Below are 11,986 nucleotides of genomic sequence, written 5' to 3' on the forward strand. Positions count from 1 at the left end.
AACCAGCCTCAGCTGCAATTCATAAAACTTTAATTGCCATCCATAAATCCTGGGCTCCCCAGAGCGGGGCGTCCCTACAACCCAATTACACTTCTCTAGCAAGCCAAAGAAACGGTCCCAGAGATGAAAAAGGGACAAGGAGAGACGGACAGAGGACAGAGAGATAGCCATGCTCCAGCTGAGAAGCTGGTGCTCCCCTAGGACTTGGCCACTTGGTTCTCAGAAGTGGAGGGAGTGCTGTCCCCAAGTTTCTTAACACCATTGTGAACTCAGGCCTGCAGTCGGCTGTTTTGGGAAAAGGAGCAGACTTGTAGCTGTTGCTCACCCTTCCTGCTCCAACAAGATTTTCTACAGGGAGAAAGAAAGAGAAGGCTGTCACCTCTGCCACCTTACCTTCCCCAAAGTTCAACGGTCCCTATCTTGGCCGCTACCTTCTCTCACAGAGCCGCTAAAGCACAAGTCTCCTGCTGGAGCCTGTGCCCCACAGATTTCCTTTACCAAGCCACTTCTCCCATCCTGAGGCAGGATTCCTTGAGTGGCTCAAATTCCTTCAACCTCTTTCAGCTTTTAAAGGGGTGCCGACGGGGTTGGGGAGGGGGGAGAGTGTTGCTTGGTTAGCCTGCCAGCTGCTCAAGATCTGTAAAATATAAAGGGGCAGAAAAGCACAGGACCCCAGAGCAAAGGCAGGCTTCCCCGCCCCCCCCCCCAAGCCGGCGTGGTCTCCAGGAGGGCTGGGGGTGTGGGTCCTCTCTCCAAAATCATTGGGATGGAGTGTGCAGGGTTGTCCTGGAAATGCATCGGCTTGGAGAATGGAGAGTGGCTCTTCGACGGGTCTGTCCGCCGAGGGTGCCAGGCCGACTACAAAGGAGCACAAGGAAGTGTCTTTGATCTGAGTGGCCCCAGGAAAGCCCCAAGTGCAAAGGCATTTTAGAGCTTCTCAAGCATTAGGATGAAAAGCCCCCGCAGCTTCTTAGCTGGGAGGCTTCACTGGTGCACCCCGGCTCCGCCACGCACTGACCACCTGAACGGCTTTGGCTAAGCCCAAATGCCGGGGGACCGCGTGTGTGCGCGCGCGCGCATCCGTGGTGCACGCGGGGGTGCGGGACTGGGCCGCTGTCCACACAATCGTGCTCTAAACCGCAGGCCCCACACTCTCCTGCGCCTCAGCAGAGGCTGACACGGAGGAGAGGGAGCGTCGGGCGTCCCCACCGAAAGACCTCAAGGTCCCCACCTGGTGCGCTTTTTGGCCGGGGGGCGTGGGGAAGAGCCGGGTTGGGGCCCAGGCTAGGGAAAGGGGCCGGAGGGAGGATGCGGCTCCGATTTCCCGAGAAAGCGTGGAGAAAGAGGGGGGAGGAGGCCGGCCTCCCTGCGAAATTAACAAAACCTACACTTTGCAAAGTCTCCCCCATCCCCCTCCTCCGAGTTCCTCCCTGCCGCGCGCCCGCCCCTCCTCGCCGCTTCTGTTGTGACTCGGGCAGCCTATCCCGAGGGTGGGGAGCCGCCGCGGAGCCCGAGCCGAGCGGTGCTCCGCAGCATCACGTGCCGGGGTGGGGGCTATAAAATCCCGGAGCCGGGGCGCCGGGCGGGGGACGTGAGGACCAGCCCTCTCCAGGGACCCCTTTGTTCGCCGCCCAGACGCCGAGCACCTCCGCGTCCCCGAGGGCCGGGCCGCCCGCGTCCGCGCCGCGCCCCGGGCAAGCTCCGGCCGCAGAGGGGAGGGGGCGCCGCCGCCGGGCCCCCCACCCCCTCGGCATGTCGCGCTCCTTCTATGTCGACTCGCTCATCATCAAGGACTCGTCGCGGCCCGCGCCCTCGCTGCCCGAGCCGCACCCCGGGCCAGATTTCTTCATCCCGCTGGGCATGCCGTCCCCGCTGGTGATGTCGGTGTCGGGGCCCGGCTGCGCGTCCCGCAAGAGCGGCGCGTTCTGCGTTTGCCCGCTCTGCGTCACTTCGCACCTGCACTCCTCGCGCGGGCCCGCGGGCTCGGGCGGCGGCGGGGGCGCGGGGGCCGGGGGCGCGGGCGCCGGGGGTGGCGGGGCGCCGGGGGGCGCCGGGGCCCTGCCTCTGCTCAAGGGCCAGTTCTCCTCGGGCCCCGGGGACGCGCAGTTCTGCCCACGCGTGAGCCACGCGCACCATCACCACCACCCGCCGCAGCACCACCATCACCACCACCAGCCCCAGCAGCCGGGCTCCGCCGCCGCCGCTGCGGCCGCGGCGGCGGCGGCGGCGGCGGCCGCGGCGGCCTTGGGGCATCCTCAGCACCACGCACCTGTCTGTGCCGCCACCACCTACAACGTGGGGGACCCGCGGAGATTCCACTGCCTCACCATGGGTAGGGCGGGGGCTCCGGGCACCTGCGCGCCGCGCCTTCTGGGCCCCCAGGAGCAAACTTTCCGCCTCCAGTGGAGGAAGTGGCAGCCCCCGGGGGGCGGGGAGGGGAGGTGGGGTGGAGGGGGGAGGAGGGGCTTTATGTGTAAGTGTGGAGTCGTCCCCAGAAGTTCCACGAAGGGGGAGGTTGGCCTTCGAACCTCTCCAAGCAGCTGGAGTGCGCGCCCTCGCGGGACCCGGTGTCCGAGCCTTGAGGGCTATGGGGGGCGGGGAGGGGGCTCCGGGACCCCGACCCGGAGGGTTGAGAACCCCAAGGCTAATCGGGCGGAGGCTCGGGGTGGGTCTCCTTGAACTTCAGCGCGGCGATCCGCCGTCGGGGCTGGCTGGAGCGTGGCGATCCTTTTGGCTAAGCCTGCCTGCGTCCCCGCCGGGCTTGGAGGGAGACGCCGGGACAGCGCAAGTCCCCACCCCGCCTTTAAGCCTCTGACTTTACGTCTCACACATCAAAGGCCTTCACTCGCCGGGGGCGTCTCTATCCTGTCCTCCCCGCCCCCCGCCCCTCGCAGGCAGGGGCACGGAGAGCCTCGGAATGGGACAGGGTGCGGGATGGATACAGGTGTCCGGCTGGGCGTCGAGGGTGGGTCCTTCCCCAGGGCTGGCACGAGGGGGTGGGACCACCTCACCCGAGAACTCTCTCTCTGCCCTGTCTTGGCCGGTCTGCAGGGGGCTCGGACGCCAGCCAGGTGCCCAACGGCAAGAGGATGAGGACGGCGTTCACCAGCACGCAGCTCCTGGAGCTGGAGCGGGAATTCTCTTCCAACATGTACCTGTCTCGACTCCGGAGGATCGAAATCGCGACCTACCTGAACCTGTCGGAGAAGCAGGTGAAAATCTGGTTTCAGAACCGCCGGGTGAAGCATAAGAAAGAAGGGAAGGGCACCCAGAGGAACAGTCACGCGGGCTGCAAGTGTGTCGGCAGCCAGGCGCACTATGCGCGCTCCGAGGATGAGGACTCCTTGTCGCCGGCCTCGGCCAACGAAGACAAGGAGATTTCCCCCCTATGAGGGGGCCACCGGCCTCCCTCTCACCGCACGCCCCTGGCACCCCCCACTCACCAACGCAGCCGGCCCCTGGGCCCAAACCCTCGCCCTGCCGTGGTCCCATCCGGAGAAGGACGGAGCCCAGCCTTCTTGGGGCGTCCATGCCCAGCCTGACCCTTCAAGTCTCCTCTTTGACCTGTTTGTTTGAAACTCCGCTCCAAGCGATAGGTCTTTTTTTTTTTTCTTTTTCTTTTTTTTAATGTAAATAATCTAGATTCAACTCAGCCCTGTCCTATAACAGAGAGGGGGGAGAAAAACACACGGTTGGTTGAAGTTTAGCACTGTATGGGGGTTTTTTAAAGCACATGTCCTCTCCCCTTCCCTACTGTCTTTCAGAACCTAAGAAGAATACGGGGTTTCTTGGTTATTTTCTGTTGTTGTTGTTGTTGTTGTTTCTTTTAATGGGAGTATTGAGTTGCAAATAATTTAGAAAAGTAAACCCTGTAGGTCTCGCTTTCTGAAAAATTTGCCTGGGGAGAGATTGGAATTCAAGTTGCTGGAGTCCCTTTGTATGTGAATAGTTTTATATAAAATTTATATTTATATTTATTTAAATAAATGAAACAAAATCAAGGTTTTAAATTTGTGGTGTTTGCTCTCACCGGCTCTCTCCATCTCCCCCTGGCCCAAATCTAGAGAAAGCCAGAGGTGGGGGCGGGGGAAGGTGTCTGAGAATTTAGAGGAAAGTGTTGAATAAAAAGCTGGTAATGTGGGGCTTTGGTTGAGGGAGCTTGTGGCACACCCTCAGTCATCATGTTGCCCACTAGGTTGAAACTCCCCATCCTCAAAATAGCTAAGCTGCTCACAGTCCCTCCATTTAAAGTGACTCTGACAATTAATGACAGACACTTTTTGATTGGGCAGGAAAGGTACAAATCCCTTACCTAGTATTTATTTTCTGTGGCAGTTCCCCCTCTCGCCCCCCTTTCCCCTACATCTCTCTCGGTACTAAAACCTGAATTATGTGAAGGAATTTGAAGAGTCAGAATAGTTTTAGGAAGAGCAACGATCCATCAAACAGGTGGGAAGCATGCACAAGGAAACTCATAAATGATGCTCCGAGTGGCTGAAAACATGAGCCACTAGCGAAGAAATTAGCTGATCCCATCAGTGCTGAGAAAACAAAAGGGCAGGGACAGGGAATTATTCTGCCCAAAGATTTATACCTCACTTTTCTAAAATAGCTCACAGGTGCCTTTGCACTCTCGCAGTGTTTCTTGGTCTCCCTAACTTTAACCTAAATCTGTTCCCTTCTAATCTCTTTCTCCCCATCATCTTGCAGAGTTCATTCCTGCAAACCTGCGCCTGGAGATTTACTCTGGTTCTGCCCTCAGCGCCGCAACCTGGCTCCTTGCGCAGGGCAGCCAGGGCCTGTCATCTAAGGAAGAGAAGTGACGCTGGAATTATGGAAACTAGGTCTCTTTCCCTGCAAACTGAGCCCACTGACACCCATTAGTATTATGTCTGATTATTTTCTGTAAAGACATCGCCCTAGAGGTTCAAGCGGTAGGAGCCCATTACAACACACACACACACACACACACACACACACACACACACATTTCTTTAGGTATGGTTTACTTTAGGGATGTAGGAACTGAAACCTCACCAGGTGAGATGGGGCTCTGAAGCTGAGGTCAGGAAGCTCGTTTGGGAAAAGAGGGAAAGAGGGGAGGATGTGATCATGGTTTTTCCCTGCCCAGGGTTCATTAGTTCTTCTTTTCCTTTCTATTCTATTCTATTCTATTCTATTCTATTCTATTCTATTCTATTCTATTCTATTCTTTCTTTTCTCTCCCTGTCTCTGTGTCTGCCTGTCTGTCGCTCTCTCTTACACACACACACACACACACACACACACACACACACACACAGGAGGCTAGGGAGAAGGAGTTTCACCATCAGCTCCCATTCGGGTACCGGCCAGGGCAGGCGAGAGGGACTGAATAGGGAGCTGTCGCCGCTTTGTGCAACGACCTGGGCCTGGTGCTGCGCAGCGGTCACAGGCGTCCAGCGCGCTCCTGCCCGGGCCTGGGAGGCTCAGCCTCCGGGTCTCTCGGTCACACGCGGAGCCTGGGGCGCGTCGCGCTGCCCCCGCGAAGGGAGGAGGCACAGGCCCGCTGCTCTTCCTGAAGATCCCATCGCCTTCCTTCCCAATAAACAGGCCTCTCTGCGCGCCAGCATCCGAGGGGGAGGAGAGGAGCCCCGAGGCGCAAAGGAGCGTCCGCGGAGAATTCCTGCTCGGAAATAACGGGAGGGAGGAGAGCCCCGGGGGCAGCTCCCCGCGCCCCTGCCCAAAGCGATCGTCCGCCGCTCTCCCATCCACACCCGGCTCCGCACCCCCAGTCACCCCGCGCTCGGTCCTGCCCTGCCCGGGTCCTAGCCCTTGGTCCCAGCCTCTGCACCTGCCGGGCCCCGCGCCCAGAGGGCCCAGCCCCCCACCTGCCGCACCGCCCAGCTCGGCCGCCCTGCGGGGACACGCGGCGCCCGCCCCTCTCGCCAGGCCTTGGGCTGCTGCCACGGCCTCAGCCCCTCTCCTCCCTGCCTTCGGGGGATTTTCCTTAGGGAAGAGAGAACAAACAATGCGTCCCTTACCAAAGGCAAAAAGTTTCAGGCTTAGATGCCTATCTAGACGTTAGACATTCCCGGAAGAAACCCTCTCCAGGGGTTGCAGGGAGCTTCTAGGACATTCGGTGGACCTTCTTCTCACGTTCAGAGTGAACCATGAAGTCCCTGCTCTACTAGGGTAGATGTTACATCTCCCCAAGACCATCTCCCCCACTCCTGCCCAAAGTAATCAGTTGAAGTTTCTGAGGTTTGCAGATCCTAACAAGGCTTTGGGAATCTCTGACTTTATTTTTTTTTTTTAAAGATTTTATTTATTTACTCATGAGAAACAGAAACAGAGGCAGAGACACAGAGGGAGGGAGAATCAGGCTCCGTGCAGGGAGCCTGACGTGGGACTCGATCCAGGGTCTCCAGGATCACGCCCTGGGCTGAAGGCAGCACTAAACCGCTGACCCACCAGGGCTGTCTGGAATCTCTGACTTTAAAGTCCTGCAGTTTTCACCTTAGGTTAAAAACTCCTAGGCCAACATTCAGACATACTCTGCGAAACAACCTGGACATCAGTCAAGCACTTTAAGTGGAATGTCCACAGCTTTATTAAAGAGATGTGTGGGGTCACCCTTGACAATTTCTCTACCTGGGAAGCACCAGATGCTACCTTTTCATTATGCCCCAATTTGTAAGACAGAATTGTTTCCCCCAAAATATGGCCTCTTAGGGGCCTATACACACATAATGGAGAGAGAGAGAGAGAGAATGAAAATGAGAATTAGAAATTAGGATCTTGCTCCACTAAGAGAAAAGACACAGCAGGAGCCATTAATATGGTTAAATCTACCTCTTTTGAGAGCAAGTGCTGAGGTGGCTTCAAACAGAAGGAGGAGGTTCTGGGTGGGAGTGCAAAGCTCAAAGGATGACCTCCTGTTCTCTTGCCCTAAACCCAGTCCTGTCATTCTGAGAGAAAAGGAGGAACGGAGACCTTTCCCCTTCACCCTCCCACTCAGTGACCAATGCAAGCCCAAGGCCAAGGGCCTAGCATTGATAGTAGCACTTGGCAAGGCTTCCTGACTGCAAACCACGCCCAGGTCAGAAGGGACCCAGCAGCCTATAGACCAGCAGGTGATAGAGATGCTGGTGGTGGTAGATCTCATCCCCTCATTAATCTGAAGTTTTCTGAAATGGTCATCTTATCGTGGTTCCTTTCTCCCTTACCCATATCTCCTTTACTCCCCCCCCCCAAGGATATCCAAAGGTATTTTAAGAGAAAGAAAAACTTTGATTTTTGGCTCCCTCCTCCTTTTTCTCACCCTTACGCTACCCGTTTGGATCAGGATTGGAAATTCAGTTTACTTGGTTTACTCTGGCTGGTCAGAGAATTGTCAGAAAGGTAATTGTTCTAACTGCAAGTGGTCACAGAAAGCAAGATGGTCTGTGTGTGTGTATGTGTGTGTGTGTGTGTGTGTGTGTGAGAGAGAGAGAGAGAGAGAGAGAGAGAGAGAGAGAGAGAGAGAGAATTCCACCTGTGTTGGTCATATATATGGAAAGAGAAGAGTTGTTTGCATCAGATTTTGTTTTGTTTTGTTTTGCTTCCCACCTCTACCTTTCCTGCAAGTTCTACTCACTTTTCATGGCACTCCTTGGGAGATCTCTTTTGAGGGAGGTGGAAAGGTGTTTAGAGCCGGTTTGTGGAGAGGAGAAAAAGCAGAGAGAACTGGGAGAGAGAGGTCTGGGTAGGATCTGAAGCCCAGCCTTAAGGGTATGAGGGAGAGGAGAGTGACACTCCCAATAGAACCTATTTGCTAGAGGAAATTGGGTTTAAAGGAGCAATCAGTGCTTTAAAAGGAGCTCCTCCCACCCTCTCCAAACACAGCCTAAAGCTGTCCTAGACGATGAATACGGCTCAGTGCCTCAAAGCAATTGTTCCTATTTTCATTATTCACAGGGAATCTTTGAATGTACCTGTTAAGGTGACAGACCTCTTAAAAGGGAACATTTTTCCATGCAATTAAATGGTGCATTTACTAGGCTTCTATTAACATAATTTAATATAAATCTATTTTATAAATCTTTAGGCTCACATTACTGAAAATTGAGCTGCTCTGAAAAAAAATGCCCACGTCTCTCCCCTAAATTAGATGTAATAGAATCCAAAAACTTGCTATTCTAAGCCAGCTGGAAATATTAAAAGTAGAAGGATCTTTTGTATTGTCTTTTGTTAATGGTGAAAGTGTGAAGGGGGAAAAAAAAGGCAGTCTCTTTCACAGAAGATAAGAAATTCTACAGGGATACAGGTTTCCTACACCCCAGGCCCTGGCACTTGGAGTGACATGGAGTGGAACTTGGAGGAGGAGCCGACCAGAACGGGAACTGAAAGAGAACTCTCAGGAACAGTTCCGACCAGACCTCAGATGAAAAAACAAAAAACAAAAAACAAAACAGAAGCCAGCCCCGACTCCTATTTGGAAGTACGTTTCTTCGATTTGAGGATTGGAAAGCCCATGAGACCTCAGGGTCGCGAAAGCTACTCCACGATGGATATTGTGGTCCGTTCCCGGGGCGGGGCTCCTCGTTCCCAAGCACACCGTCCAAAATTCTGGGCATCCCATTGTCTCTGAAAATAGCGTTGGTGTGCCCCGATATTGATGTCCGTGCCTGCCCTTCTGCACTGGGCATTGCCTTTCTTCAAGCTGAGCCCTGTGTTTTCCTGAACCCTCGGTCCCACCTTTGTTGAGCCTTCCAAATCCCAAACCCAGGAAGGCCCCAGGGGCTCCCCTCTGAGTGAATCCCGACAGATCGGAAGTGTGTGCTGTGTGCTTAGGAAAGTAACTAGTTTCAGATTAATGAAGCAGTGACAATTTCAATCTGCTTAAAGGCGGAGGTTGGCACTGCCCAGGCCTGAGCGTGGGGAGCTCGCCAGGCTGGGCTTTATATTGTCCGCTTTTCTGAAGAGCAGACAAAGATGGATAGAGAGACATTGAAAAGCAGGGGGCGTATTTTAAACAGCCCCATAAAGAGGGCTGTCACTTTAAGACAAGAACCATAGTGCTTTGATGACTTTGTATTAGCTGCACCATTTCAAATAAGGAACTCAAGTCCCCAGCCAGAGGGAGGAAAAGGAGAGAGGGAGAGGGAGGGAGCAAAGGAAGGGAAGGGAAGAGAGAGAGGCCGGCAGAGACCCAGAGATCGTAGCAGTATTAGCCGGTGTCAGCCCCGCAGCCCCACTGATTCTTAGGTCCTACTAGATCTCGGAAGTTCAGGGGGAAACAGCCCACAGCAGGTGCAGAGAAGAAAGGCAGGTGGAGCTGCTCCCGCTGGGCTGGAGTTCCCTGCCCGTGGGCGGCCCCGGCTCCAGGGGCTGGGGGCAGCTTGGCCTGGGTTTGCGGGGAAGGGCTCGAGAGGGCCGCGCCTAGGCGGCCCCAGACCGCTGAGGATTATAATGGAAATTTTTGAGAGCGTGAAAGAGAAAGAATAGGAAGGGGGGGAGGGCAGGCCTTGGGAGTCTACCTCCACAAAGCCTAATTTAAATTGTTTGGGGTCAAGCAGCAGCAAGCCACCTCCCCCCTTTCCTCCTTAATTAATTAATGACTACGATTAATTATTAGGGTCGAATTTCAAGACTTCAAAACGCCTTTGCCCGGAGGGGCTGGAGTTTGCTAGAGCCTGACACGTGGTTTTAACTTGGGAGCAGGGAGTGGAGAGTTGGTAGGATTTGTCTCTCGGTCCCCGCTACTGAGCTCCGTCTCTTTCTGCCTTGGGGTCTCTCTCTCTCTTCTCTCTCTTTTTCTTTCTCTTTTTCTCTTCCTTTGTTCTCCAGGCCGACGTCCCTATCCACCTCCAAACTGCCCTGGTCCTGCCTCAACCCTCCCAACTCCAGGCCCCCAGCCTTCTTCTGATGAGAGAGGAGAATACCCAGGCTCTGGCCTCCACTCGGGGCATCCCCCTCCCCGCGTGGTCCGTGGTGACAAGTGAGTGGGAGGCAACTTAATTTTACCGGTTGGATCAAGAGTTTTTGACAGCTTAGATTTTTCTTTCTTTCTTCCAAAGAAACATTTTTCTTTCCTTTTTCTCTTTCTTACTGTCTTTCTCTCTCTCTCTTTCTTTCTCTCTTTTTCTTTTTTCTTTATTTCCTTTCTTTTAGTCATGCACACGGGAACTGGGACTGGGAGATCGCGCTAACCCTTTAAAAGGCCGGCGAAAGGGCTCCCCCGACGGTGGCACTGGAGGGAGAAGCGTTTAGTCACTGTTTCATTAGGCACTATTTGAACCTTGCAACATGTGGTAATTTCTGGAAGCTGAAAAGGGGGGATTATGTAGGAGGGACACAAGGAAATTAGCGAACGGTTAATTTAACTCGTTTTCTGCTAGACTTTTCGATACATTCCTAATTGACTGAGGGGCAGGTGAAGCTCCCGCCCCATGCAGGCTCATTCACGGTGGGAATAAATGGTTCTTTTTCAACTCACACTGCTCACAATATATCATCGGGGAAAAGACATGCAATGAATATGTTGATTTTTTTTTATTAATGGAATTACACCCTGCCACGCAGGTGTGAGAGTAAAAACCTATACTGCAATGAAATAAGATTAACAATGAAATTAGAATTTTATTAGCTTTATATGTCACATAGACCTGGATTTGAACTGTCAAAACAAGCAACAAGAAAAGATATTTTGAAGGCAGCCCTGCCAATCAAGCAGGAGAGATGGAACAGCATCCTAGCCAAATCATAACCGGCTTCCAATTCCCTTGGCATGTCCCTCGGGCCTTGGGCAGGAGGCAAGTGGGCGGTGGGCCTCGCAGGGTAACTGCCCGTGCTCTGGCCCCTCTGGTGGTAGCCAAAAAACGCCACTTGGGGTCCCCAGGCCCCGCCTGGACCAGGAGCCAGCTGAGGGCAGAAGGGCCGAGATGGCCCGAGGCCGCCGAGAGGTCAGCGAGAGGGGCCGGGCCGCCCTGGCCTGCAGGCCTCGGGCTCCGCAGCCCCTAAATCAGCTGCCCCGGGCTGGCTGCGATCCGAGGAAACGGAGAGAAAAGTCGGGACGCGAGGCTGGAGGCGGAGAAGGGCGCCCCTTGGAAACCACACGGTTTTGTTACCCCGGGGCCTCGGAGCTCAGGCGCTGCTACCTGGGTCTGGCAGGCGCAGAGGTGCCCTATGCAAATGGTTCACTATTAGGGGAGAAAGAAATACTTCAAATGGCCCTTTGTAACCTTCTATAGAAAATCGAGGTACTCTGCATGACAAAGCACAATTAAGCTTTCTATTCAGGAGTTCTGCAGCTGGTAGCCCATTGGGAAAGTGGGAGGAAACGCGAATATATTAATAGTGTGGCAAAAGTTTTTGTGTGCGTGTCCTTTTCTGGGTCGGGGGTGGGGAGGGGCGGAGGGTGGGCCCGGAGGGGAAGAAGGCTCCGCCTTGGATCCCTGCCACCTGAACCCCGTCGCCCGGGCCCACGTGGAGGGCTCCGCTCGCCTGGCAGCCGGGGCCTCCTGAAGGGTCGCGGCCACCCCCCAGCGCAGACCTGGGCTGGGCCGGACGCGTGCCCCAGCCTGGCCTCCGCGGCCCTCCCGGCTGCGCGGAGCCCGGGGGCCGGGACGGTCCCCGAGGGCGCGCAGGAGGGAAGGCCCCAGCCCCGGGGCTCCGCGGGGACCTCGCGGCAGGTGGTGCGCAGCGCCGAGAGCAGGGCCTGGTCTTCCCTTCGGTTCCAATCCCTCCTCCCCCGGAGTCGACTTTCATCTCCCCATCGTTCATTTTTACAACCCCCAGGGAGAAGGATTGTGCTTCTTTAGCGAGAAGGGCTACCGCCTTAGCCACCTGTGCTGGTTTTCTGCTTGCCCTTCTCCACCCATGTCCCCCCTCCCCTGACCTGCAGGGTGCCCGCAGACAGCGCCCTTTGTGGATTGTATTACTTGCTCCCGGAGCTGCATCTCCTGCAGCCCCCTTGGATGCGGCTTGCATTTGGGTTTGGTGAGTGAGTGGCCCTGCGAAAGGC

General features: G+C 55.2%; 1 protein-coding gene across 1 annotated transcript; it reads left to right on the plus strand.

The window, feature by feature from the left end:
* Positions 1-1,752: 1,752 nt before the first annotated feature.
* On the plus strand, positions 1,753-3,392 carry GSX2 (GS homeobox 2). Its single transcript, XM_041724528.1, has 2 exons — positions 1,753-2,332; positions 3,052-3,392. The coding sequence occupies exons 1-2, from the start codon at positions 1,753-1,755 to the stop codon at positions 3,390-3,392; spliced, it is 921 nt and encodes a 306-aa protein (XP_041580462.1).
* Positions 3,393-11,986: the final 8,594 nt, after the last annotated feature.

This window comes from Vulpes lagopus, chromosome 12, assembly GCF_018345385.1.
Source record: "Vulpes lagopus strain Blue_001 chromosome 12, ASM1834538v1, whole genome shotgun sequence".
Classification (NCBI taxonomy): domain Eukaryota; kingdom Metazoa; phylum Chordata; class Mammalia; order Carnivora; family Canidae; genus Vulpes; species Vulpes lagopus.

Bases quoted from the DNA above. Each gene is read 5' to 3' on its own strand.
- GSX2 (XM_041724528.1), top strand. From the start codon at position 1,753: ATGTCGCGCTCCTTCTATGTCGACTCGCTCATCATCAAGGACTCGTCG. The intron at 2,333-3,051 runs GTAGGGCGGGGG...GCCGGTCTGCAG, and splicing joins ATTCCACTGCCTCACCATGG to GGGGCTCGGACGCCAGCCAG.